Source organism: Fusarium oxysporum, chromosome 3 (genome assembly GCF_000149955.1).
Source record: "Fusarium oxysporum f. sp. lycopersici 4287 chromosome 3, whole genome shotgun sequence".
NCBI classification, from domain to species: Eukaryota; Fungi; Ascomycota; class Sordariomycetes; order Hypocreales; family Nectriaceae; genus Fusarium; species Fusarium oxysporum.
The window spans coordinates 348782-373521 of NC_030988.1; the positions used below are offsets into that span (position 1 = coordinate 348782).

The 24740-nt window shown below is 46.3% G+C and overlaps 9 protein-coding genes across 18 annotated transcripts; 5 read left to right on the forward strand and 4 right to left on the reverse strand.

Annotated features, from left to right (window-relative positions):
- Positions 1-185: 185 nt before the first annotated feature.
- Positions 186-1632, reverse strand: FOXG_12427 (poly [ADP-ribose] polymerase; the record flags this gene model as incomplete). Of its 2 annotated transcripts, XM_018392209.1 has the most annotated exons (3): positions 186-308; positions 367-682; positions 848-1632. In XM_018392209.1, the coding sequence occupies 3 exons, from the start codon at positions 1630-1632 to the stop codon at positions 186-188; spliced, it is 1224 nt and encodes a 407-aa protein (XP_018251711.1). The 2 variants fall into 2 exon arrangements, with proteins under 2 accessions (XP_018251711.1, XP_018251710.1); XM_018392208.1 differs by having other exon boundaries at positions 367-1632.
- Positions 1633-2420: 788 nt separating this feature from the next.
- Positions 2421-4834, reverse strand: FOXG_20872 (uncharacterized protein). Its single transcript, XM_018401190.1, has 2 exons — positions 4665-4834; positions 2421-4606 (listed from the first exon to the last, which is right to left on the reverse strand). The coding sequence occupies exon 2, from the start codon at positions 3439-3441 to the stop codon at positions 3037-3039; it is 405 nt and encodes a 134-aa protein (XP_018251712.1). The 5' UTR covers positions 3442-4606; positions 4665-4834; the 3' UTR covers positions 2421-3036.
- A 3252-nt stretch (positions 4835-8086) lies between these two features.
- On the forward strand, positions 8087-9280 carry FOXG_20873 (uncharacterized protein). The gene has a single exon (XM_018401191.1). It carries the CDS (start codon positions 8601-8603, stop codon positions 9159-9161), a length of 561 nt encoding a protein of 186 aa, XP_018251713.1. The 5' UTR covers positions 8087-8600; the 3' UTR covers positions 9162-9280.
- Positions 9281-10099: 819 nt separating this feature from the next.
- FOXG_20874 (uncharacterized protein) lies at positions 10100-13089 on the forward strand. Its single transcript, XM_018401192.1, has 2 exons — positions 10100-11485; positions 11547-13089. The coding sequence occupies exons 1-2, from the start codon at positions 11378-11380 to the stop codon at positions 12558-12560; spliced, it is 1122 nt and encodes a 373-aa protein (XP_018251714.1). The 5' UTR covers positions 10100-11377; the 3' UTR covers positions 12561-13089.
- Positions 13090-14344: 1255 nt separating this feature from the next.
- Positions 14345-15581, reverse strand: FOXG_20875 (uncharacterized protein). Its single transcript, XM_018401193.1, has one exon. The coding sequence runs from the start codon at positions 15427-15429 to the stop codon at positions 14437-14439; it is 993 nt and encodes a 330-aa protein (XP_018251715.1). The 5' UTR covers positions 15430-15581; the 3' UTR covers positions 14345-14436.
- An 807-nt stretch (positions 15582-16388) lies between these two features.
- FOXG_12428 (uncharacterized protein) lies at positions 16389-18263 on the forward strand. Of its 8 annotated transcripts, none has more exons than XM_018392214.1 (6): positions 16406-16445; positions 16505-16523; positions 16574-17137; positions 17222-17641; positions 17694-18065; positions 18161-18263. In XM_018392214.1, the coding sequence occupies exons 3-5, from the start codon at positions 16941-16943 to the stop codon at positions 17713-17715; spliced, it is 639 nt and encodes a 212-aa protein (XP_018251720.1). In that variant the 5' UTR covers positions 16406-16445; positions 16505-16523; positions 16574-16940; the 3' UTR covers positions 17716-18065; positions 18161-18263. The 8 variants fall into 8 exon arrangements, with proteins under 8 accessions (XP_018251722.1, XP_018251721.1, XP_018251717.1 ...); XM_018392217.1 differs by having other exon boundaries at positions 16574-17053; XM_018392216.1 differs by having other exon boundaries at positions 16389-16445; positions 16505-17053.
- Positions 18264-18979: 716 nt separating this feature from the next.
- FOXG_20876 (uncharacterized protein) lies at positions 18980-20752 on the forward strand. The gene is made up of 2 exons (XM_018401194.1): positions 18980-19227; positions 19295-20752. Exon 2 carries the CDS (start codon positions 19607-19609, stop codon positions 20096-20098), a length of 492 nt encoding a protein of 163 aa, XP_018251724.1. The 5' UTR covers positions 18980-19227; positions 19295-19606; the 3' UTR covers positions 20099-20752.
- On the reverse strand, positions 19088-22351 carry FOXG_12429 (uncharacterized protein). 2 transcript variants are annotated; one of them, XM_018392219.1, is made up of 3 exons: positions 21347-22351; positions 20582-21298; positions 19088-20526 (listed from the first exon to the last, which is right to left on the reverse strand). In XM_018392219.1, exons 1-2 carry the CDS (start codon positions 22106-22108, stop codon positions 20891-20893), a joined length of 1170 nt encoding a protein of 389 aa, XP_018251726.1. In that variant the 5' UTR covers positions 22109-22351; the 3' UTR covers positions 19088-20526; positions 20582-20890. The 2 variants fall into 2 exon arrangements, with proteins under 2 accessions (XP_018251726.1, XP_018251725.1); XM_018392218.1 differs by having other exon boundaries at positions 19088-21298.
- A 450-nt stretch (positions 22352-22801) lies between these two features.
- On the forward strand, positions 22802-23395 carry FOXG_12430 (uncharacterized protein; the record flags this gene model as incomplete). The annotated part of the gene is made up of 2 exons (XM_018392220.1): positions 22802-22857; positions 22963-23395. The coding sequence occupies 2 exons, from the start codon at positions 22802-22804 to the stop codon at positions 23393-23395; spliced, it is 489 nt and encodes a 162-aa protein (XP_018251727.1).
- Positions 23396-24740: the final 1345 nt, after the last annotated feature.

Genomic DNA, 24740 nt, shown 5'->3' on the forward strand with positions numbered 1-24740 from the left:
CATGATACTCAGCGAAATAGCTAGCAACTTTAAAGGGCCTCTAGACACTTATATCCTGGAAACTTATCAAGTTACTAACAAAAGGGCCTGTAGTAGATGCAAATTCTGTATCTTAGAAGTATGAACAGGTGTGAAACATGAGTAAAGCTTCTGGTAATTCTGTGGAGCAACCAAAGCAGATGTCTCTAGAACTGAATACGAACAAGATAGCGAAGTCGGATTTGCGCTTCGTCGTAGCAAATGTATTTGTTGTAGTTTGAGATTGCGTGTGGAGAGGATGTGTCACTAGGCTTGAAATTTGGATCGGGCTAGGTGGGCGTTAGTATTTGAAACAAAGATTTATGTCGTTAAAATGAAAACCCTCACCATTGAGATACCTTCGAGACTCTGATGAACAACTCCGGCATCGATCCATTTGGTGGGACCTGTTCGACCTCGGACTAATGTACTACTATATTTATCTTGTTTTTTTGCAACATCGCCAGTTTTAAGGCTCGCACTAAAGAGCTTCTGGACAGACTTTCCAAGCTCAACTTCACAAAGAAGAAGCAAAGCCTCGCCACCAGTGCTATCGGATCGACAGTGACTGGCCGACATGGAAGCCATATCGGCGAGATAAATGCCTTTACATAACAGCTCATTTGTCATTGGATCTTCGATAGGTGCAACTCGAAGGCCCTGACTAAGAATACCACCATAGTTAGTCACTGGTGAACCATGCCAGAGAAGACGACGATCGGAGAATTCGGAGTTTTCAAACCGGTCGACCTCGTCTCGGCGCATAATGCGGAAGATATCCTTCACTTTATAGTTCCTAGATTTAATTCCATGCGACTGATCAACATACTTCTTAAGGAGGTCAAACTCTTTGCCACTCTTGCTTAGAACAGTCATCTCTTCAATGGCCAGCCGCTGTAAATAGTGATCAAAATCCATCGCTTCATGGCCGATTATCATATCCTCAGGTATGTCCTTCATATACGACAAGATAGTAAGAAGCTTTAACTCCTCTATGATAAGGTCCTCACTATCAATGACAGGACGTGGCTTTCTGACAAATGCGTGAGGAATAGACAAGTAATATCCATTGGAATGGTTCTCTCTGAGCCGGGTTAGAGAAATCAGCTGTTCATCACATGGGTCGAGCTTATAAATCAAACGGGCAATGTCCTTAAGCTTTTGGAAACCATTACTAATATCTCGCTTGCTGAGTTCGCTCAGAGGCTTTTTCTTATAATTATAGTTGAGGGAAGACATGACCTGTTGGAAGTATTGTTGGTTGTAGATGAGATTCCTCAGCTCTATGACAGCTGTTTCGGGGGATTCTCCCATAACGCGGTTTCCAGTTAGAGCCTGAGCTTTAGCCTTGGTCTCGACCTTTTCCAGTCGTTGAAGTTTATTCTTGGTAACTTGCGGGGTGCATGGGTAAGTTTTTGGTGGTTCAGTATCGAATGTCACTCGACGATGTCGTTCTCTAAGCACATAGCGCCCGGTACCGATATTCGGAGAACCGTCTTGAGTTTCATCGCTGTGGTTGTTTCCCTTTTTCGCTCTGATGAGTTTGGACTTTGCCATATTGATATGAATGATCAAACTGAATCCGACAGTGCGGGCAAGGTCAGTATCCAGCATGGCACACGAGCTCAATTTATAGCCACATATGTGTTCTGAAATAGGTTCCTATGCGCTTTATATAAATAAATCACTATATATAAGTCTCAAATGATACCTATTTCTTCACCCTGGCCTTTATTTATGCAAATCTCTATCAATGATACCTAGAATACATGCCGTGGAAATGTGATCAAACGTCTGGCAGGTCAGATCAATGATCAACTAGGTTTACTTTTCTAATTTTCAAGGCTTTGCCATGCCAACTATAGCGCATTTATTAGCTTCTCACGCGAAAGTAGAAAACTATATTTGAACACTGGCTCCCACTTTGCAACTCAAGTGTCTCTAAGGAAATAGCATTGAGTACAATCGATTGCAGGTTCAGAGACCTGTAATATTCTAGCTGTTTGCTATTTTAGCGGGTACACAAGAAGAGGTTGAGGTTTGGACTACAGGATTCCGTTTAGGGTTCCACACTGGACTCAATCACATTTGATTAAATCTCGAGGGCACATTGATGTCTTGGACATAAGATAAAACTCAAGCAACGGCACCGGCTCTGTTCACGAGTCGAGGAGTTTGGTCTTTTAAGATGGTCAAGAGTGGCTTAACACTTTGCGTAAGATTACATCTGATCCTTACAGTCGATGCCTAGGTATAATAATCCCTAGAGCAAGACTTTAAGCGGATTTCGATCTCTTCTTGTTACAGGGGCAGGATATCTTCTTCCAGAGACTAATCAGCAGCTCCCCCGTTCATGCGACTAATGACTTCACAGGATCTATTTCTCTAGGTTACAATTTCGCTCAAGAATCTTATACAGCTGGGTCCAAAAACAACTTTCCATACGGTACAAGGCAAACAGTGTATTAGATTTTCCATGCTTAACATGGAGTATTGCCGAGGAACTCACACAATCACGAGAAACTCCTCAATGGCTAATGACTTCTTTGTAAACAATCTGGATGGCCTATGTCCCGATACGTTTGCCAAGCTTCTTAAGCACCTCCAACAGCTACTACGCAACGAACAATATAAAACACTCGGTTAAATCGAACAGATCTTATACAAGATTCACACCCTATTCCAACAGTCAAAGTACTATTAAATATTAATCCATAGCGTTCGGCATTATCAGCATGGGACGGGACTAGCTAAAACGGAGCGTCGTGGCTTGCAAGGCTTTGCGCTGCCCTAAAGTCATGTGTTCGGGGCATTCAGACTGACTCGCAATCACCTAATTGAGTCTCTCCATCCGATTGAAGCCAGGTGCGGACGAGAAGGTATTCCAAGGCTTGAGCGTGCTTGAGGAGTTTGAAGCTGCACCAATCCGATCCGGTCATTTGCTGAATAAAAGGGGAAATAAAGCTGCCAATCGCACAATCGAAATGTCGATACACAAGTCCATTATCTAGATATATATCAAATACATCGATCATTGAGATGCTCCTTCGACATCGATAAGTTTGGATATTGCGTTCTGTTTCTGATAGGAGATGAACTCGACTCATCTCGGCATAAATGTTCCACGCGTTTGGAATGGTTCATTAAGGTGTGATATATCGCTGACAATGACAGGCACGTGACGGCTGTCGACATGAAGATGGAAAAAGGAGTGAAATCGACGCCAGTAACCCCGGAGTATCTGCTGGCAAGGTACTGCTGGCCGAGAAAGGAGAAAACGGCCGGGATGAGGTGGGTATAGATGTTGACCGACTCGTTGTGGATATATAGCAAACTGCACATCGAAGCTTGAAACGGACCTGAGATGTCTCTATAGCCGTATAGAATCCCCTCGTTGGATTCATGTTGAAACCATTTCGGCATCTGATCGAGCGAGAGAAGAACCGGTTATGCGGCTTTGGATGCGGTGTCGCTGATGGGTTCCCTTTGTTTCTTTTTGTGCGCCTCAGGCGTCTGCAGGGGCGGAACTCGGATTCGGAGGCCGAATGCCATTTGCTGGTGTACCTGATGATAATGTTAGGTAGGAAGGCCAGAATTTGAAAGTAAGTGGAAATGCAAGATGAATAAAAAGGGATTTTCTTCTTCCTTTATCTCTTGCGCTGCTGTCCTTTTCATAGGTTGTTCTTGGTAAGCGCCAACTGTCCATACCTTTTCATTGTATGTTACAGCCCCGACGGCTCCTGTGTGTAACCGGCCAAGCCAGGACCGAACCAGAATCAACCGCATCGGCGTGTTCAAGCCGCACATGGAGCAATAGGTCCTTGCAGTCGTGTGAGTTTACAAAGCCAACGGGAAGGCCATAGAAGTAGTAGAACTATTAGAACGTGTGGTCGCAAGGAAGAAGGTTATACCGTCTCTAACCCACCCAGGTCAATTATGGTTACAAAGGACACTTCAAGGTTGCTATAAAATTTTGAATGGTTCAACCAGCTAATATTCAAAAGTGCTTGCTGCGTCTACCAAATCTTTTTGTTATGTACCGGATATATTGTTATGGGAGCAGCTACATCATACCAGTTACTACACTTTTCACTCTTCGCATCATGCTATGATTCTTTTCAAGGTACAAGGTCTCCACATAAAAGGATTTGAGTGGCACGACACAACACCCGACTGGCTTACAGGAAGATCATGCTGTTATTGAATGCGAGCCTATCTCGGTCGTTTGGGTGGGACACGATACAATGGACCAATGACAGGTCCACAGTCCACTACTAGGTACAGTCCCTGTTATGATCCGTGCGCGGATGGAAAGCCGATTTCGATCCTTTCTGTATAGAATGCAACGTTTACAAGTAGATATCGTACCGTGGCTGCTTATATGCGCTGCAATTGATTCAATCTTTCTCGTACCTTACGGTAACCCATGAGAACCAAGCACTTATATGGCGCAAGGCCTGTGTAGCTCCCTAAGAGACGGCTGTCCATTGGTCTTGTGCGACTTTTTAACTACCAGGATGAGCTACTTCTTGTTCCGTAGGGTAAGAGAGAAAAAGTGATTCTGAATGATTTCTCACTCTTTGAGGAACTTATATAATGTTAGATAAGTTCACTTGTAGTTACATGGCTTTTATATTATCACTTACCGGTAGCGATCCGTAGCGTAGTGAGTGAACACTAATATAGATGTTTCGTTCCAGGGCTCTGACAAGGCAGTGATGTGTGTGTTATATATCGCAACTTGTTCGTTGTATATACGTATCCGTTAATAGAACAGAGTAAGCCGAGATAGGAGGACGTGAATAACTTCTTGCTGGCCACGGGCTGATATTCTATAATGCTGCTTCTGACGATCAAACATTTAAATATTTCAATCACGTATATCATGGCAGCATGCTTAGCAAGCTGTTGAAGCAGAATGGGTTTGCTCATTTACGAATAAGCAACCCTGCAATCTGTGCGGCGACGTAAAGGGGTGACATAGTCTAGACAAACAGCTGCTAGCTGGAAAATTCGAGATAAATTTGTGTGAGGATAGACTGTGCAAGAACAGGGATTTTAGGACTTTCTGAATGCCTATGTCTGTCAGAGATCCTTGCAGGTCCGTCGTGTCTCGCATGTTTTGTAGCATTGAAATGGCAGACTGGGCGGTCGCTGCATCCTCACCACCCAACTCAATGGTAGAGTGATACAGAGGCTGCAGGACAAAGTCGGCCGCCACTTGGTAACTCAGGTGTTAAGACCAAGTCATGAAAGAAATATTTGATTGGATCGGCAATACTGATAGTATCGATTTTAAAAATAGAGGATACAGGTAAGCCAAAGGAGTGGTATCCAGATTATTTGCGAGGAACTGGAGGTCACCTAAGGCCGCGTTTTTACGACATACTGAAAAACAAAGCGCTAGGTTTGGATCGGGCTGGATGTTCTATGGCATAACCAGATTGAAATCTTGGAGGGAGAGTTGATATCGCTGTACCTATCGCCGTCTATCTATTATCCAGTCTAGACCAACCTAAGGATCTTCAACGATTACACATTACAAGGCAATCATACAACCAAGGTCGAAAGTTCGGCTTGCAGCCTTCACTCAGGTAACCTCAGTTCAACCTCCACCAACCAGTGCATTACAGAAAGAGGACGACGAGATGCAGTCCTGTATTCAAAGGATTCATAGCCGCCGATCCTCAGATTCGAGCTTTTAATAAACGCATAGGTTATTACGACTGAAGGGCCCTACTTTGGCAAATACTGTACTCAATTACAAGGAGAAAAAAGTAATATAACCGCATCTTCCTTCTCAGAGTACAGCTTGAAAGTTGCATGTACTAAACTATTGGCAAGGGTAAATTTCATAGACGTAAATTAAGTACTGTACAAGGGGAACGATGGGGGGATGCAGTATAGAATTAGAAGAAATCCCATTTCGTAAGCCACATAGACCCATCAATCCTCAGAGCATGAATCCTTTACCTATCTCTCTCCACATTTTCTAAAATAGATTAGACTTGCCCTAAAACCATTCTCGAGTAATATCCTGGAATCAAGGCGTGGCCCTAGTAATAAGTAGCTAAACCTTCGCCTTCCAGACAGATTTAAAGTTTCCACATGGAATCTGAAAAGGTCCATTGGGATGATAGGATGGAAAGCCTCATCAGCTTCCTAGAGAACAGCCTCTCGGATCCTAATCAGGGTGTAGCAAGTAGTGCAGAGCCTATGTCCCTGTTGGGTATGTAAATAGATGTATGGAGGAGGGCAGTTGGCGGATGACGCTCCACGACCTGGTCTATGATTATTATGTAAGGCACGAAGGATAGGAACCACATACAGTGGGAGACTGAGGAACCAAGACCTCCTGACTGGTGCCAGAAGATTAATTATTAAGAATAGAAATGGAAGCATACCGTGGCAATAAATCTTCGTTACTCACCGGGCTGTGCAACTTCTAGGTGGTGAAGAGATAGAATGAGTCATCCAAGATGACAATCTCAGAAGGACGTTTCTATTTATAGTGTAAGGAGGGATAGATTAAGTAGGAGTAGTCTTACAATCTATGGGATTGATGCATTGCTCATCGTTCATCTGCTCATTCATTTCCAGGGTTCCAAAAACTAAGTTAACGCGAAAATAGACGATTTTAAGCCGTCAATGCATTGTGATTACGACCTCACTTTCCTTTTTAATTTTGTTTCTTCATTGCTTTCATGGCACATACAGTCAGCGCTTAACCCTTTCGAGACGGAAGGGCATTTTTTACCGTCACGGTCCCACCATCCATTTCGTCGTATTGTCTACGGATAGGAAAGAAAACGCCAATAAAAAACCGATTAAATACACATTGTTCTAACTGCAGAATTCTGCTCGGCAATTTTCGCCCACATTGTGCTTCGAAAAGCAATAACTGCCTTGAGGGTTTCAGACTGTAATGAAACCCTTGTCCGAGATCTCGCCATGTCCAGACAACACGCCGGAAAAGGTCGGTAAAAGAGGACAAGTTCATATTCAAGAAAGTAAAACTCTAGAATCTTTAACCGTATGAAATGGCAAAGTCCTCGCCTTGTAGGCAACAGGTCGATGTATCTTCTAAGAAGTGTTGCTCAAATAACGAACCTGCTTGTCTAGGGTAGTCGACGGCCAATAATGAGCCTGACATTGCCCGGTTTTAACCTAGTGCCAACATCAGCCAGGCCATTCATATCACCAAAGTATACAGCGCTACTACTAAGGGATTTGATGGGCAAGCAGATACCGTGTCTACACGCCCGAATACCATGAACGGAGGCAAGGCGGGTCGGCACCGCGATGACTACTGTTGAATCCGGATCATGTGGCGGCATATTTGTCATCCGCAGAAGTCAGGTGGAGCCATCGGAACTCGTGGGACCAGCCACCTGAGTTACCCTAGATTGGGTTGAATGTTGACGCGTCGATTTCACCCCCAACTCTCTCCTGTAAAAATTCTTTCTTGGCACGCACTGTTAGTGCGGTGCTAGGAGCGGGATTTTCTGCAGGCCACGCGACCACACAAAAACTGCGGGGACGCTATCGGCTCCCTAACAGCAGTTTTCAGAGAAGGAATTTTGGAGAGTTCGCCTTCTCTGACAACACCTTTGTCGGATCTAATGGCGGCACCTCAGAACCAGAACGCCTTAGATATCGGAGGGCGATGCCCCGGGCATTCGTAGCGACATCCTTCCGATCAACGACGCCGATTGCGATGGGTTTTTCTCCTTTAAAGGCAAGCCGCACCGTCGGCCTCTGATCCCTTCCCGAGGTTTTTCCCTGCCGCCGCGACAGTCGACTACGAGCTACAACTTGGTTACTGGAGATTGTGGACTGCGTCAGCAGATGTAGTGATGCGCGAGAGAATTCTGGTCGGTGGAAAAAGTTCGACAATAGATTGCCCTCGAACCCGCTGACGGGTGACGGGCTTGAGAAATACAGCACCTTTTGTGCCATTGGTATGCTGGATGGTGAAGGAAGCGGGGTATCCTGTACCTAGCTAGCTCAGCACGTCTTTTGCTCCAGTAGGAGATTTGGCTTCGTTACAGCCACCCAGACGAAAAATACACATACATACATACATACATAGTCGATTTCACCCCCACCTTTTGGCGCGGTTTCATTAAAGGTTTTAGGACACTGACACTCAACGTACAGGCTGGAGGTGCCAGTGAACTCGTACGCTACTGTGTCTCAATAATCCGCTTGACTTATGCCACGGCTTACTTGCGATTGATATACGTAATAGAGCTACTCACAGACACAAGTGAAGTGATCGAATGTAGAAGCTTCGACGCATTTAACCCAGTAAAGGCACGTTCCATTAACCAAGCTGGTGAATCTACGGTTACCCTTGCTGAGCCTAAAGTCCACATGATTCCTATTGCAAGCGTCTATCTGGTTGAGACTATCTCAAGTATGGGAATGCAGCTAGCTGTCTTATTTCACATAAAGACAGGCACACGACCATAGTCCGCTGCCGCGAAACTGATCTCGCGATTACCAAATACAGCTGAATCCCAGTAAACGCTCTGCATATCTCTTGATAAACTCGTTATTCGAAATTGTGGCTGACCATTATGAGCTCGTCTTTCCCTTACTATCGACCTGGGCTAAGGACCGCCGCCTACGCCGCCTTCACCCAACTCTCACTGTCTGAACAGGCAATTCGAGAAGAGAGCCAGTTGAACCTTTGCCGAGACATCCTTGAGGAGACCCTTTTGATTCTACGCCCTGAATGTCAGTTAACATTGAAGCTTCAAAATGCTCTTGATGAGGTTCGACGTCGATCTCTAGCAATGCTACCTAAAGAGGATGCCCGACAGCGCTATAGCAACTTGAGACACCACCCATCGCCATGTGCCATCAGCGATGATTCTGAATACAAACATTTCGACAACATATCGTGCGCTTCAGCTCAGGATCGCGTTGCATCGATGTCCAGCATTGAGATGGATGTTGACAAGAAAAATAGCACCGCCATGGCCACATCGGTATTCAGAGCTGTGCCGGCCGGAAATCGACACGCAACTCTGAATGACGACATCCAGAAACCCGTATATGCAGGCAAGAGGCATTGGGTAGACGTCAATACTAGAGTTTTTCCCGTCGCAAAGCGACTCAAAATCGGGAGCAATTAGCTATCAAACTGAATGGAATATCAGAAAGTTACTTCAGAATCACTCTACTTCACAATTGACCTGAAAGTCAGCTCCAGAGAAATCTGTCAGTCTGGCTTCCGCAACCATTTACTCCGTAGTGCAATGCGGTCTTCCTCAAGTTTCTCTTCTGAATGGAAAGGACTTCTATTGAGAAATGCGGAATCTAACGTTTGCTGTATCGGAACCAGTACGACTCCGCACAACTGATATCGTTTTATTTCACGCATTCCTACGGGGCTGAGGTTCCAGACCCACACGCGCTAGGCTACTTACTGCAGTATTGAGCGTTTACATTTTCTTCTTTCACATCAACGAGGTTGGTGGAGGCTCTGAGTAAATGTATATGCACTACTCGAGAGCACCCCTGTATGTGGCTGATGATGCTGACATGCCAATCATGCGGCTGCCTATATGGGACATCGCACCTGACATTTAAAGTAGTTCTTGATATGTCAAAGGCCGATAGGGGTGACAAAGACTGTGTTACTATAAATAGGAAGGTGAAAGTGCCCCCTACCGCTGCGCTTGGAGGGGTTAGAAACCGGGCTGCGTGATTTGGTCTGCATTGGCGCAGTGTGAAGGGGGTGTATCCGCTCACTTTTTCTTTCACCATGCAATCCTTTGCACCCAAAATAGACAGTTTCCCAAAGCTACTCACGTTGAAGACGATGGTCGTGGGTACAAATGGTACTGGACCTATAGGATATGCATATGGTACACCACCTCCGCGCGATCGAGTTCAGAATCTCTTGGGCTATTATTAGTCTACGAAAGAGTCTTTCGCTAGCTCTCGCGCCCTGGAGCCTTCGCTGTTTGCGCCATTTCACCAGATGTCTCTGGAGCAAGGTATACTCTCTAATATCTCCACTTGAGGCATGGCGTAATCTGCTTAGAGATTGTTCTGTGACTGCTTGGGAGTTTAGCTCTGATCCATGCATAGCACTACAAAGCTCCTTGCTTTCTGCTAGTAAATTCACGCCAGCCTGCTACGATATATCATCCGCCACCTCCTTCTGAAGCCACGGCTCAAGCTTTCTTGGAACGAGCCTTCTCGCGCCGATTTACTATGTGGAATGGCATCCTAGATGATCCTGTCCATCACAGTTGTATCGGCCACATAACTCTTCATCATGGCAAGGCTGACAGTTTTGCCATTCATGATGACTTGAACCAGTCTTTTGGCAGCCGACGAATGTTGGAGTACTAATGTAGCATAATGCCGTGGTCATTCGTCCTGCGTATGTCTGTCAGCATCCACGCCTAAAGGTCATCAATGTGGAGACATAAGATGTGTGAAAATCGTTCCAAATGACACTAGTTCCGCCACAACAGGAAGTGAGATGCACAGTGTCTGTGAATCAAAGGGCTGGGCACCTGAATGTCTTTGAGCTCCAACCCTTCACCCCAGCTTAGAAGTCACATTGAATAGAGTACAAGGTTCGCCAGTATTCAGGGTGGCAATTTGGGCAGAACGAGTGGGAACGAGAGCGGGCGATGCAGGAGTAATTTAGAAACGGCGAAAGGAGATCTAGTATGGAGAATATGGGTGATACCCACCATGGTGGCCTGTTAGGCGCGGGGCTGAGTGCTCGGAGTCGGCCGGATCATCGAGATGCATGTCTTGGTTCGAGGAGGGCGCATGTAGGCGGGCCACAGAGACAGTCAGAGGCGTTCTCTGTCGATGTCGAACATGAACAGCACACGGGACTGAGATGCTGGTGTGCACCGAGGCGCCAAGAGAAAGTCTCTCATTCTACCTTGGAGTAAAGTAACCATTACAGGACGCAAAAACACGAAGGTAGCCCACGCAGGTATACGGCTTTCGATGGCCATACGGCACTATACTTTGGATTAACTTGCATTTGTCAAGGGGCTACGCGGCTTGCGCCCGCCTTTTTGATTCGAGATAAGCAGTCGGGCCCGAGAATAGCACTTGCTGCGGAAGTATCAGAGAGATGCGGGTGGCAAGCGTATAAATTACACCATGATCTCAAAAATCAGCAAAGCACCAAGCGAACATAAAGTTTACAACCAATTTCACAAATTCATTCTACGGCAAGCCGATAGTTGCTCGACCACCCGGGGCATAATTATAGCTCAGACGTAACGGCTATCAGGATATTAATATGCTTTTCTCCGTTTCTTAGCTCTTCTTCGTCCTTGCTCTCACTTGCACCTAGCGTTAGAGCCGAATCATGACAAACATTGATAACCACCGTGCTAGTGATTCCATGAACCGCGTCGCCAGTACGCATGAATATGCAGAAGATATTTATTCATTCCTTATGGCTAGAGATAAAGAGGTAAAACCCCGTCATCCTTCCATTCGATTATGACTTGTGGCTCACCTGAAACTACCGCCAGCCTCTAGTGTTATACCCAAACTATCTCCGATGGCGAAAGCCCCTCGTGCAGACCATATTCAATACTTCGTTTTCGTTTAAGCTAGAGACCTGCGTGCTTGCAGTTAATCTAATAGACGTTTTTGCGTCAAGGAAAGGCCCATCTACTGTGATAGTAGCTGCCCACCTTCTAGGCCAGTTCGACGCAGAGACCGATGGCTGCATTATAGCGATAGCGACCTGGCAGAGGGACATGATTGCCCACGGAGCGACACAGTGGAGAGCGTTGTCATTGCTAGCCGGCACAGCGCTCATGGTTGCTTCCAAGTATGAGGAAAATCAGAATATCCAGGTAGGGATGACCGTTATAGCTGAGATTCTTCAAATTCATGACTTTACGAAACGGCAAAAGAGGCGACTCGCGATAATTGAAAGGATATTCTTACAGGTGATCGATTGGAATTTGGGTGTTCCAGGGCCTCTGCCATTTCTACAACATTTTATTCACGAGCGAAGAATGAGACCAGAGGCCGTAATTAGTGGCAACGAGACCAATGAGCAATACGAGAATCACCATTCTAATCAAGAATATGCTCGCAAAAGAGCAAGCACGTCAAACGAAGCTCTCGTTGAAGTCGTAGCAGAAAGTTGTATTCGGATTGCGATGACACAACATGATGCTGCCTGGTATGATCCCAATGTGATGGCCGGGATATGTTATCAATTAGCCCTATATGTCGTTCAGAGCGCTAAGCCAGACGGCTACAAGGACTTGTTCACAGAGCATGATGCTAGGATGATATATTTGGTCTCGCGAACGAAACTCAGTGCGTGGCAGGTTAGACGCGCAATACGGACCTTGCTGTTATACATTTTGAACGACCCTTTCTCGGATCCACGCTTTTGCTGGTGGAAGATGCTTCCGGAGATGAGATGCCTAAACAATCAGCTTCTGACCGAAGAGAACCTTTATCTGCAACAGTTATCTCGAAGCTTATGCCACAACGTTTACTCGCCTGAGTTAGCACGCCGTTGATCGGAGTAGAAGGAAGAAGATGTCTTCTAAAGGGTTCAGTGTCTAGAATTCATACTCTTGACCGCCTCGTCGATATACGGATGAGGGCCGTTATCACAAATAGTCAGCTTCTACACAGCAGCAACACAGGCATACCCATTATGGCCGAGAATCTCATCTTTTATTGTAATGACTTCACCGACCCAGATAACTTGGCCACGGCTATGGCCATATGGAAGGTGACGTACTAGCGACCAAACACCTGGTTGATTACATCTTGGAGCCTCGTCAGGTATGCTTCGGGGTTTCTATGACGGCAGAGCAGATGTTTGAGTGTGAGAGACTGGCAGCAATTCTCAACCTTGTACTAAATAAATAGATTATTGTGTGTTTAAATCCTTAGCACTATACTCTTAAAGCTGCGATATTGTTATAGTATGTTATGTAGGATTCTCGTCATTTGACACCGACTGCAGATTTAGCCCCGTTTCGGAATACTGCTCTGAATAAACCGTATAGTATTCAATGTCTGAATCTGAGAGGATGGCCGCCGGCTGTAGATGAGCTGATTTTGTGATCAGACCCTCATCAGCGGAAAGGTTGGCGGGCCGCTGCGAAGCTCGTTCCAACTATGCATTGATTGAATTTGAGTTTGACTTTCTGATCTGCCATTGACCAAATTGACAGCTTAAAAAGAATCCACCTTCCATATATTTCAGCCACTCTGTACGATGTCCTTCTTCGTGGCAACTATCACCCCATTTTCAATCACGTGTAGATCAAGAGAGACACGCAAAACACCAAGTGGAGGAGGCGGCTGGGGGGAATTGCTCATGTACTTATAATTTCCGGCCCCGGTGGCGAAATGATTTATCTACTTGATGTTATCAGTACTCGCTATCGCTGTACCTGGCAATACTGGCCCAGTGTCTCGCCGCGATCTCATATAAAGCATTTTTGGTTGTAGTTGGTAATTATTATCCCATCATCGCCACTATATGTCCTTATTCGGTACAGATTGAGTGAAGCGCAAATGCGCTCCAATTCCTAAAGGGATCATGTTTGACCGAGCCTCCTGAAGGAACCGAAAAACTCAGGCAAGGGCTTTTCCCGCAATATATGCTATGCAATCCAGCCGGCCTTGTGGCTAAATGCTGGTTACAAAGAGAAATCATGCGTATAGTCTTTCCAGCCTCGGTCCTAACCCTCATGATGTACTCCTTTCTTTCGATGAACCTACCAGTAAGCTTTAGCATCAGTTAAGTCCTTATATCCCGTCATCTCTCGCTCGGAAGCTATCCACCCGACTGTGCCACCCGTTCCAGGCCGAGAAAAATGGCGTCTAGATAAACACTACAATAGGTTTGGAATGGGAATTCCACGTGAGAATACCAACGTTTACGGGTTTGAGATTACCATGCATCCAGTTATTCTAACAGAGAAAATCAGTTACGCCGAGAATATCCGCTACAACTATCGTGACAATGGATATCCTGTCTGGCAAGCTCCTGCTTAAAAGTTATTTAGTGTATGTCACCCCCCATCGCCATCTTTGAATAGTCCTACTGTAAGGCCGGTGGAAAGTGTGTCCCGGCAGCTGGCTCTCGGACGAGCCAGATATCTACAAAGCGGTTTACTTACCTCTATATGACAACTATTTTTCTTCGCTCTGACCCCGAGGTCTGTTACCTGGATATTCACTTTCCCATCTTTATACGACATATTTGTATGTAGTCAGCACAACAGCATAGCAATCCAGCTTATCACAGTAAAGCAAAAGTGACTATTGGTAAACAGAATTTCATCACCTGGAATGTATTTTATTTTGGGTTATTTGTAGCATTACTGGATATTGCGTAGCTGTAAATCTTTCAATTTCAGTAGACAATGTATTCTCTTACGTATTAAGCAGAAACTCAACTTCAGTTCCAAACACCCCTTTTTCGAGGTCGTTGAGAAGTTGTCTGATAACAAGGCACCATCGAAGGACTGCTACTTGACGCTCTCTCCTCTCTCGTTCATCTACTAAGAGTTTCATTTTCTGCTTACATCTTTCCATAGACCGTCGTGAAGCTTCTTGCTCTTCGTGCTTCTCTTGCAAGACCAGGTTTATAGCTTCTTCCTTTACCTTTGACCGCCAGGCCTTGAACTTTGCCTGGCTTCTTCGTCCACGCGAATCTGCCTGGTAACCATCGACTCGAAGCTGTTGGATAGAGCTCAGAACAGTATCGAATATACTTTCCACAGTCTCCTCTTTCACTTTGACGTTACTTTCTACAAGTTTAGCTTCAAAAATCTTTGTTTCTGTTGCCTTAGCAAGGCTCTCTGCGTCCTCCAGCCTTTCCATCAATTGTTCGATGGTTCCTAAGGATAGAGCCAGTTTGACGATATGAGTTAAACCGGGCTGAGTGGCATCCCCTCTGCCTTCCTCTCGAGGTATAGTCGATACTATAGCCGTGTCAGGTTCGTTGATTTGCTGGAAGCTGGTGTTGCTTTCTTCATGCCTGGGCTGATACGTCGTGGCGTCGATGCTTGTCGATGAGGCAATTAGCTCAACGGGCTCATCGCGACTTATCCCCCTTGCAGCAATCCGTCCATTCGTCTTGCTCGTCGCGTCTCCCCTCAGGACACGTTGAACCGAGTCATCCGTTCCTAATATGTTGCAGGTCTTCTTGGGTGAGTGATGAGATATATCAGTTGCATTAAGAGCAGATGGGCGTTCCCTACGCTTTGACTTGTCTGTTATTGAGACTTCTTCGATGTCATCGGGGTTGGAATTTAGAGTTTGATATGTGTCTTTGATGTGTGGTTGCCCAAAGTTTTGGCGGGCATTATTTGCACGATTCCCCTCTAATTTGAAATAGAATTTCCCAAAGCGTTGAACGCTCATCCTGGGGAATGTGAATAAAGAGCTTTTTTTAACTCAGAATGATAAAAAGAAAAACAAGGGTAGCCTGTGCTTCAGCTGTATCTTATAGCAAAACGCACGTGGTTTTCCAAAAGAAAAAGGCACAAGTAATGCCCTGACTTATGAAGATTCAGAGACCGGCCAAGCTAGCCTAGAAGATTTTAAAATAACTGAAAAGCCCCTGGTTAGTAATGCTTAACTTATACCAAAATTTGGATATTTCTATATCAAGCAAAATGTCTTAGAAGCGCAATCTATATATATGCGAGCGAGTATTGCTAAGACCATGTTTGTTTGTTTTGTTTGTTTGTTTGTATATTTTTCGTCTGGGTGGCTGTAACGAAGCCAGATCTCCTACTGGAGCAAAAGACGTGCTGAGCTAGCTAGGTACAGGGAAACCCCGCTTCCTTCACCATCCAGCATACCAATGGCACAAAAGGTGCTGTATTTCTCAAGCCCGTCACCCGTCAGCGGGTTCGGGGGCAATCTATTGTCGAACTTTTTCCACCGACCAGAATTCTCTCGCGCATCACTACATCTGCCGACGCAGTCCACAATCTCCAGTAACCAAGTTGTAGCTCGTAGTCGACTGTCGCGGCGGCAGGGAAAAACCTCGGGAAGGAATCAGAGGCCGACGGTGCGGCTTGCCTTCAAAGGAGAAAAACCCATCGCAATCGGCGTCGTTGATCGGGAGGATGTCGCTACCGATGCCATGGGCATCGTCCTCCGATATCTAAGGCGTTCTGGTTCTGAGGTGCCGCCATTAGATCCGACAAAGGTGTTGTCAGAGAAGGCGAACTCTCCAAAATTCCTTCTCTGAAAACTGCTGTTAGGGAGCCGATAGCATCCCCGCAGTTTTGTGTGGTCGCGTGGCCTGCAGAAAATCCCGCTCCTAACACGGCACTAACAGTGCGTGCCAAGAAAGAATTTTTACAGGGGAGAGTTGTTGCTAAGACCATGGGCTCCTTATAGCTACTGGTCTAGGGTATGCTAAAAGGGTTAGTACATGTGATTGAAGTATTGAAGTTTTCTTGATTAGTTTCTAATAAAGTGCCAGCAATTGCCGACTTTAGCAGGTACGGAGAAGAACAGAAAAGAATACTATTTAATCTAAATCTGCAAATAGTTGTATATGTCGTTCCCGATGAGTATGGAAGTGGCGTTGGTTTGGTCCAGAGCATCACAAGTCTAAAGTAAACAGGCGAAATTTCTTGTAACTAACTTCATGCGTTCCCTAAAAAGTGCTTTAGAATCCTTTCAAGGCGAAGTGGCATTAGGGCGACTAGGGATAAGTCTGATTTTGTGCCCTATCCTCTTTCTTCTTTCCTGTTGAGATTCCATCAGTCCTGTCGCTCCTTGCTCTACAAACCTCTCATTCATCTTTCAAATATTCAATCAATAATCTTCCACTTATTAATACGAGTGCTTCTTGAGAACCTAGATCCGTTAATCCAAGTTCATGCTGCCATTAATAACAACAACTCTCCGATAAGATGCGTTTCTCAAGCTACATCGTTTCCCTGATGGCCGCCGGTGCCGTGGCCGCTCCCCACAACGGCAACTGGCAAAATGGCAACAAGAATTCTAAGGTCGTTACCAAGTTCGAGTACGTTACTCACTACGTTGTCGGTGAAGGCAGCTCTCCGCAGACCACCTGCGTCCCTCAGCCTCAGAAATCCGGCTTCAAGCAGTACATTCCCACTCCCGTCTACGCCCAGCCTGCCACTTCCCAGTTCGTCAAGGAACCCAAGCACGCCCCTAACCAGGATTCTAGTTCCAACTTTGGTCCCAGCTATGGTCTCTCCACCGATCAGGAAAAGGCCATTCACCTCCACAACGAGGCCCGTAAGGCCGTTGGCAATGACCCTCTGTCTTGGGACGACACTCTTGCCTCTGGTGCCCAAGAGTGGGCCGACCACCTCGCTTCGAAAGGCTTGCTCAAGCATTCCCAAAGTGACGATGGTGAGAACCTGTACATGGGCACTTCTGATAGTCCTTACTCTGCTGCCGTCAAGGCCTTCCTCGCCGAGGACAGCCAGTACAACGGTGAGGCCATCTCGGGCTCTAACTACATGAGCTTTGGCCATTACACCCAGTGCGTCTGGAAATACACCACCAAAGTCGGCATGGGTGTTTCCAAGGACAGCAGCGGCACCTCCTGGGTCGTCGCCCGCTACCAGAAGCCTGGCAATATGCAAGTCCCTCAGCAACGAAATTTCATGCTATACTCGCTAATATTCATATAGTATCGGTGAAAAGCCTTATTGAAGTGTCAACACGAGTATAGAAGGATGTTCAGGTTCGGACACGGACATACTTCATTAACAGAATCCAGACCCTCAGGATTTATAGTTATAACTTACTGCCGTTAACACCGAGCTATAGGGTCAACTGTAGCCTCAGAACTCTCCAGTGAATCATTTTACGGCTTTTAACTTAAAGAAATCTTATATTCAGGTCCGCTCTAAATAGCAATAACAAAGGCTTTAATCATTCGCTGTACTAACTACTGAAAACTTCTATCTAGACACTAACGTAACAAAGCCTTAGACACTCCTAGAGTCTAGCTTCTACTGTGGCACTTGTAACTCACGAACAGTTCGCTCTCGCGTTCATTAGTAAGTATTAGAGAAGACGATCTCTTAGGAAGTGACACGGCCTCGGGAGGATGGAAGTAAGAAACCTGGAAAGAATATGTCGCTAACTTGGGGAGGGAAGGAGCCCGTGAGAGTGACGCCATCAAATGACAATCGACTGGGGACGTTAAACTTAGACACTTTCTAGATCTCAATAGAAAGGCCTTGCAAGTAGCTGATCATTCGTGGTGATGTTGATGTAGATGGATATTCCAAACTTGGGTACAACCCCCCTTTGCCTTAAGTGACGTGTTTGTTCCGAAACCTGCAGGACAGCGCGCCGCGGCAACTTTGTTACTTTGATTTCATGAGGTCTTAGCAGTGTACGAACTTTGATCAATTTTCACGGTCTGATCCGATCTACAGATACGTATGCATTTGATTACCTGGTGGCCGACAGGCACGATGACCTTAACGTTAACTTCCCTCAGGTCGCGTTGGGACGTCCTTAACAGCCGAACTTCAACCCCTGACATCAACCAACCGCTTTTACGGAACGCGCTTGTCTCTAACTGGTGACGGACTGGGTGCTTGACGGCCTTGTATTTCTTCGCTGATCCCTAGCGGACAGGGTTACCAATGAGTGAGTAAACTGTAGGGTAACAAGCATGAATTCTTTTTATGCAATATTTCGAGGAGAATGTTCGTACTAACGGGTAATTCTGACTCCATAAGCCTGAATATTCAACACACAAATAAAATTCTACTAAAAGTAGCTAACGTGCAAGGTAAGTGGATCAGACAAGTTTACGCATTCGGAAACCATCGTGGGCTCAACGCCCATTGGTGATGTAAATGAGGCATCGCTTAGCAAGGTTTAAGCGTCTACGTAGACCATTGCAGGTATCACCAGGCCTATAAACGGTGAGCTTCCTACCGATTTCTCGCTTGTTGTAATTCATAAAATTGATTGTCTTACCCCGCTTGATAAGGTGTAGAATTGAACTTTGTGAGCTGATTGCATTTCGTCAATCTCTTACATGAAGCAATAACCGCATATAGCACCTGGATTTACAACTTCTACTTTTCTTGCTAATGGGTTTCGCCCACTGGGTTGCGGGGGGTTCAAAGAGGGAATAAGTGAAGCTTAGATACTCTTTGAAAGCAGCTGATACTGATCTATTGGTATCTGCTGGTGTAGCGGGTAAGTAGACCTTGAGAACGCCTAGCCTCCAGTCTAGCCGCCGCTCTGCCTGACTAACAAGTTGGAGTTAACGAGAGCGTGTGGCGTCGTTGGGTATAGGGTAGTACTCAGAGGAAGATGCGTCGATGATTCTGGATAACCCCGAATCACCTCTGCATACTCTTTGTATTTTACCACCGCTGTCCTCCTTGCCTCCTCCACCTTGGCGACTCCCCTCAGCTCCTGTGGCCATCGCGACTCAGACGGCGATATCTTCCCAAACTTTGACCGCTACTCGGACTGGGCGATCTGCAAGGGCAAGATCACCAAGGACCGCTTCCCCAACCTTCAGGCGCCCAATCGTGAGGGCGGCTGCGTCCGGTACTACCAGGGTATCGACATGACAGGCGTCGTCACAGAGCAACACTTCTTCTTCAAGGACGGCTTCAAGACAGCTTGCGACTGCGCCGCCAAGTGCCTAGAGGAACCCAATAAGTGCATGAGCTGGGTGTGGAAGCATACCTGTATGCCGGAAGATGGTGGCAAGGGGTCGTGCACTCAGTACAGCAGTCCTAACCTGCCGACTAACGTCACGCTCAAATACGACTTGGCGAACAGCAAGGGCGCTATCCAAACGGTCAACAAACGGACAACAGTTGGTGATGATGGCCAATCGATCCCACCCCCTACTCTCCTATTCTTAATTGTCGTGTGCCCCAAACTGTCCCCTACCCCTGTTTATTCTCACATATGTGTCTATCTACGACCGATTTTCATCCATCGATCTCAGCGACTACAATCGCTCTTTTGCACCTGGTCTTACAGTCCAAAATCAACTCTCGTAGAATTAATTGATTTGCCCCACATCGCATGGGGTAGAATTCATTTTTGACCGGGAGTAGAGTTGAATATACTAAAGTCACTAGCCGGGGGTAGGTTTGAGTTTCTGACTGACGCTTGATTACACATCGCAATACAACGACACCATGATGCAGTGCCTACATGAAGATCCCTTCTGTAATGTAAAGTACGGGTGAGGCCGTGATCCATTAGGTTTGGGGGCCAAGGTGTCTGGATTTAGGAGGTTCAACGAGGATAGGAGGGGCTTAAGGCCATGCCGAGCAGATCTAGCAATGCCGTGCTTTTTGCCCAGATGCCCCGATGCACGTTTAGGACTCAAAGCAAAACCGTATTTAGTACATATAATAGCTGCTTCCGGCAAATTGGAATAAAGGCTGAGCCTTTTGAGCTTCTGCAGCTTGGCCGGGAGCGAAGTAGGATGGCTATGTTGCCTATTAATAGAGGAGCTGGCCAGTATGACTAAGTATATGTAAATATGATAGACGGGATGGAATGGCGGAGATGGAGTAGATACTATACGGAGATGATAAATACGTGAGTTTCAGTAGACGATGGTGATGAATATTGTTTAGGTCTGTAGTCAGACTGTTGAACTAGACAAGGGTTAACCGACGGAAGCGCGACGTGTTTCGTGCTTTAGGTTTTCTAATTGCAAGTGCGTTTCCATCGAGGAAAATATGGGGCGAAGATACTAGACGGTGAGCGGTCAAAAACAGGAAACGCAACGTTTCTGCTGATAATTCTTGGGTAGGGTATCATCCAACTCCCTTGCTAATCATCTACAACTCATGATCTGTCCAGAACACCTGTGCAATCCAAAAAATCAAGAACAATCGCCCCGGCTCGCCTCTTGAGCACGCTTCTTGCGAGGCTCAAAAGTCATGTTTTCAAGATTCTTGGGGGGCTTGTAAGCTCCGTCGACACGATCCTCCTTGTCATTTGCATCGTCTGCCTCATCGGAGTATCGATTCTCATCGTCTTCCGCCATCCGGTCCTCTGAGCTTTCTGAATAGCGTCGCTTATTAACAACGCGGATTGAGGGCTCCGGCACCTCCTTTTGTTCTCGTAGCAGTTTGCGCCGTTCGGCCTTAGCCATCATGTCTGACATGTCGCGGTATGGGATTGAGAAAGGAATGTTGGGGCAGTCTTGACATAGATTGTCAGGCGCAAAGTCGTGAAGGTGTAATGTCAAGGCACCGTTTACAGGGTTCTTGTTGGCGTCTCGAAAGGGCTAAATCAGTCAGCTTGTTCCTTTCACGTACGGTGTTGAAAGATATACCTGTGACTGAACAACTTGCTCAATGTCCATGTCAACTCCATCACCATTTTGTGCTGGGCTGAACGTGGGCTTCCACGCTGATATGGTGGACTCTTTGTCTTCATTGAGATCAATGCCAAGAACCACTTTGATCTGTCCATCGGTATAATAGATGTACCGTTTGGCAATCCGTCGCAACTCCTTCGCGTCTTGAGTCAATGCAACCTCGACAACTAAGCCAGGGTATCGGGCTTCGTGATGCTCGAGCTGCGCATCCGGTTGTTGTTCCCATTTGTCATCGCCATCGTTCAGAAGAACACGAGATGACAAAGCATTGTCGATGCTCTCGGTGAAGGCGCGAGCTTGTCGGTTCTGGCGTCCGATTTCGCGAATTTTATTCAAGATAGCGCTTCCAAAGAATGAAATGAATAAGTCGTGGAGCGCGGAAGGCATGCGAAAGCTGATAAGTTGACGTCGAGGGTTGTAATCGAAGCGTCGAAAGGTAGCCTGGATCTCGTCGTGAAGGCGGGTGTAATCAGCCTTGCTAAGGTGAAAATTCGTCAGCGGCGAGTAGTCGCCAGTCCTACACTTGCGCTTGAACTCGACAAGCCCTTGGGGTAGTTCATCAGCGGTAGCGGTCGAGGCCCGTTTGCGTTCGTCAGAGGCTGGAGGCGAAGGCAGAGACTTGCGCTCGGGCGGGGTGATCCTTCGTTGGTACTTGACGGGATGCGAAAGAGGCGCCTTTGGTGATGATTCGGGTGATGGATGATGCGTATCGTCCATGCTTGGAGTGCACGCGCGTGGGAAAGCGATGCGCTGCGCTGTGATGATGGTGATCGTGTGTTTAGGTTTGGATTGAATGATGAGGGCGGAGCGCGTTATCTTATCAGCGCGGCGGTGACTAAGGCCAACGTGTACCTTGGCCAATCAGAGCTCTCTGCCAGCCACAGCCGCTTGCAACAGCTACAATAGCATCAACAGTGAAATTCCCGCTAACTTCAAAAGCTTTAATTACGCTCAAGTTCAAGGTAATATAAGTTTTATAAGTTCATAAAGTTCGCAAATTCTCATTAGCGTATACGATAAGCAAGCGAGACAGACAAGCGAGCGAGGCACCCCACTTTTTACCTTCAAAGCTTATTTTTAAAACATCACTCAAATTGTCTGCAGACATATGTAAGCTATGATTATGAAATCCGAGGTGTTTTCTTAACAGTTACTATCCATCACTTAGACTTGGGTAGTCCCGTAGTCTATCATTGCAGTGATCGTCAGAACAATTGCCACTCGAGCTTCCCAACTCACCGGTCCATTGAACATGTCACTATCTGATTGCATGTGGAGGTGGACTTTTGATATCCTTTCCCTAGTGCTGTCTCCTGCATCATCTCTTTCGCTCACTGTATACAGTAGCATATGTGAATAACACCCCAACGACCACCTCACCATCTGGAGCAAAGAGGCAAAGAACATCCAATGCTCTACCACAACTGTCTCAAGTGCCTGGAGCAATCAATTGGGACGGAGGCTTGGTGAGAACCTTCCCTTCTAACTTTTCCTACAATGAACCTAACCATCTGCAGCCCTCTGGAGACGAGATCGAAGAAAGGTTGAAAAATGCTTCCAATACCATAAAGCCATTCGCGCAGAGGTTTGAAGAACTGTTGGCCCGACATCGACGACGAGCATCGCAGGCTCTCTGACGTTCAGTGCAGCCTTGTCCGTAAAAAGAATCACTACACAAATTTCCAAAAGAGAGTCCAGGGCGCTCTCAAAGACGTTGAGAAATCCATAGCCAACGAGAACACGACGCTCAGACGTCTCGAGGAAGCTCACCAAAAGGACCCTGAGGATGCTGAGATCCGCAGCCTGATCAACAAGCGGAAACAGACTATTCGCGAGCACCAGGAGGTATACGGCATCGTCAAAAGCCAGCTCGAGAAGAACATCGCTAGACTATACGAGACCGATTATGGGATTGCGGTTGTTACTGAGAGAGTCGGACAGCTTGATACTGAAAGGGCGGATGCTCTGAGAGAGAAGGAGGGTGCTGTCAAGGCAGCACAATGAATGTATGGAATGTATCTCATCATGACGCTTAGATAGCAAAATCCAGTAGATACGCTTGAGGATCTTGGGGTCCTTGCGGTTCCAGGAGTTTAAAGAAATGCTTTCAAAGAAGGACATCTCTTACAATAAGTACTTGTTAGGCCTTTGATCTCTAGGGCAGAGGCTGCATGGTATTTATAAGATAGAATATCTTATATATTTAATAAAGTATTATATCTCCAAGGCCTTGAGGTATATTGTAGTAAACACATTGAGTCTATCGTCTAAAGTGGCAAATACTAACCTAGCAGAGACATGGGGAGATTATATAGGTGTACTTGGGGTTGTCAGTAACTTTAACGACTTCACGTGGCTCACTCCTTTCTAACACGCTAGACAGCCAGAAAGACTCCGGCATAGCTAAAGCTACAAGCAATTCATATATGTTTTTCTCTGCAGCGAACCACCCGGCTTCCCTTTTTCTTTTTTTCTTTCTGAAAAGAAAAAAAAAAGAATTAGTTTACCTCTGACTTGCTGGCGCCCCGAATGCTTGCAGCTAAATACCCAGAGAACACCTCTAATCTACAACTTTCCCTCTTCAACTTCTAATTGGCCGCTTGTAGCCAGCCAGCTAAGTAGCTAGTTACAGCGTTATGTGACTGGATGACGTCTATAGGCCAGTTGAGATGTGGATCGTCGATTGAGAACCCTGAACGAGATCTTTAAGCTGGTAAGCATATAGCACATATTTGGCATTGATGGCCTTCATAGCTTGATCACAAGACGTAATCAGGCAGTTGTGAAGGGCAAGATTGCACGTCAGGGCAAGACCCTTCATCACATACGAAGTAACTGAAGAAAATGGAACCCGGCGCCGCGCGAGGAGTCCCACGATTGCCTGAATATACCGTTGAGCATTAAGGACATTCCGAAGAGCACTGTCGGATGGCTAGAGTGCTATATATGAGTCTATGGACGGCTGCGTCGATTGCTGTAAGTTTCGAGACGTCTCACTAGCCTGGATAAGTTGCCGGTGTCGATTTTGTGCATGGGTTATGGCATTGCTCGTGTATCTGTTGCTCCAGCAAGTTGAGAAGTGAAGATAGTGAGACGTATTCCCTTTGACCCTAAGACTTCCGAACCATTCCAATGTGAGTCTTGTTCTTCTCAGGACACTCAACACGGAAGAAGCTGTAGAAGTCCTAGCCCAGCCGCCCGAAGGCCGTTAATTGAGCAGATGCTGAATTGATAGGTAGAGCTAACGATAGTCGAGGTTCTCAGAATGAGTGCTTAAACCTATGGCACACTAATGCTGTCTAAAGCGGCTAGAACTTGCAGCGAAATTCGCAGAGTCAACAACAATAGA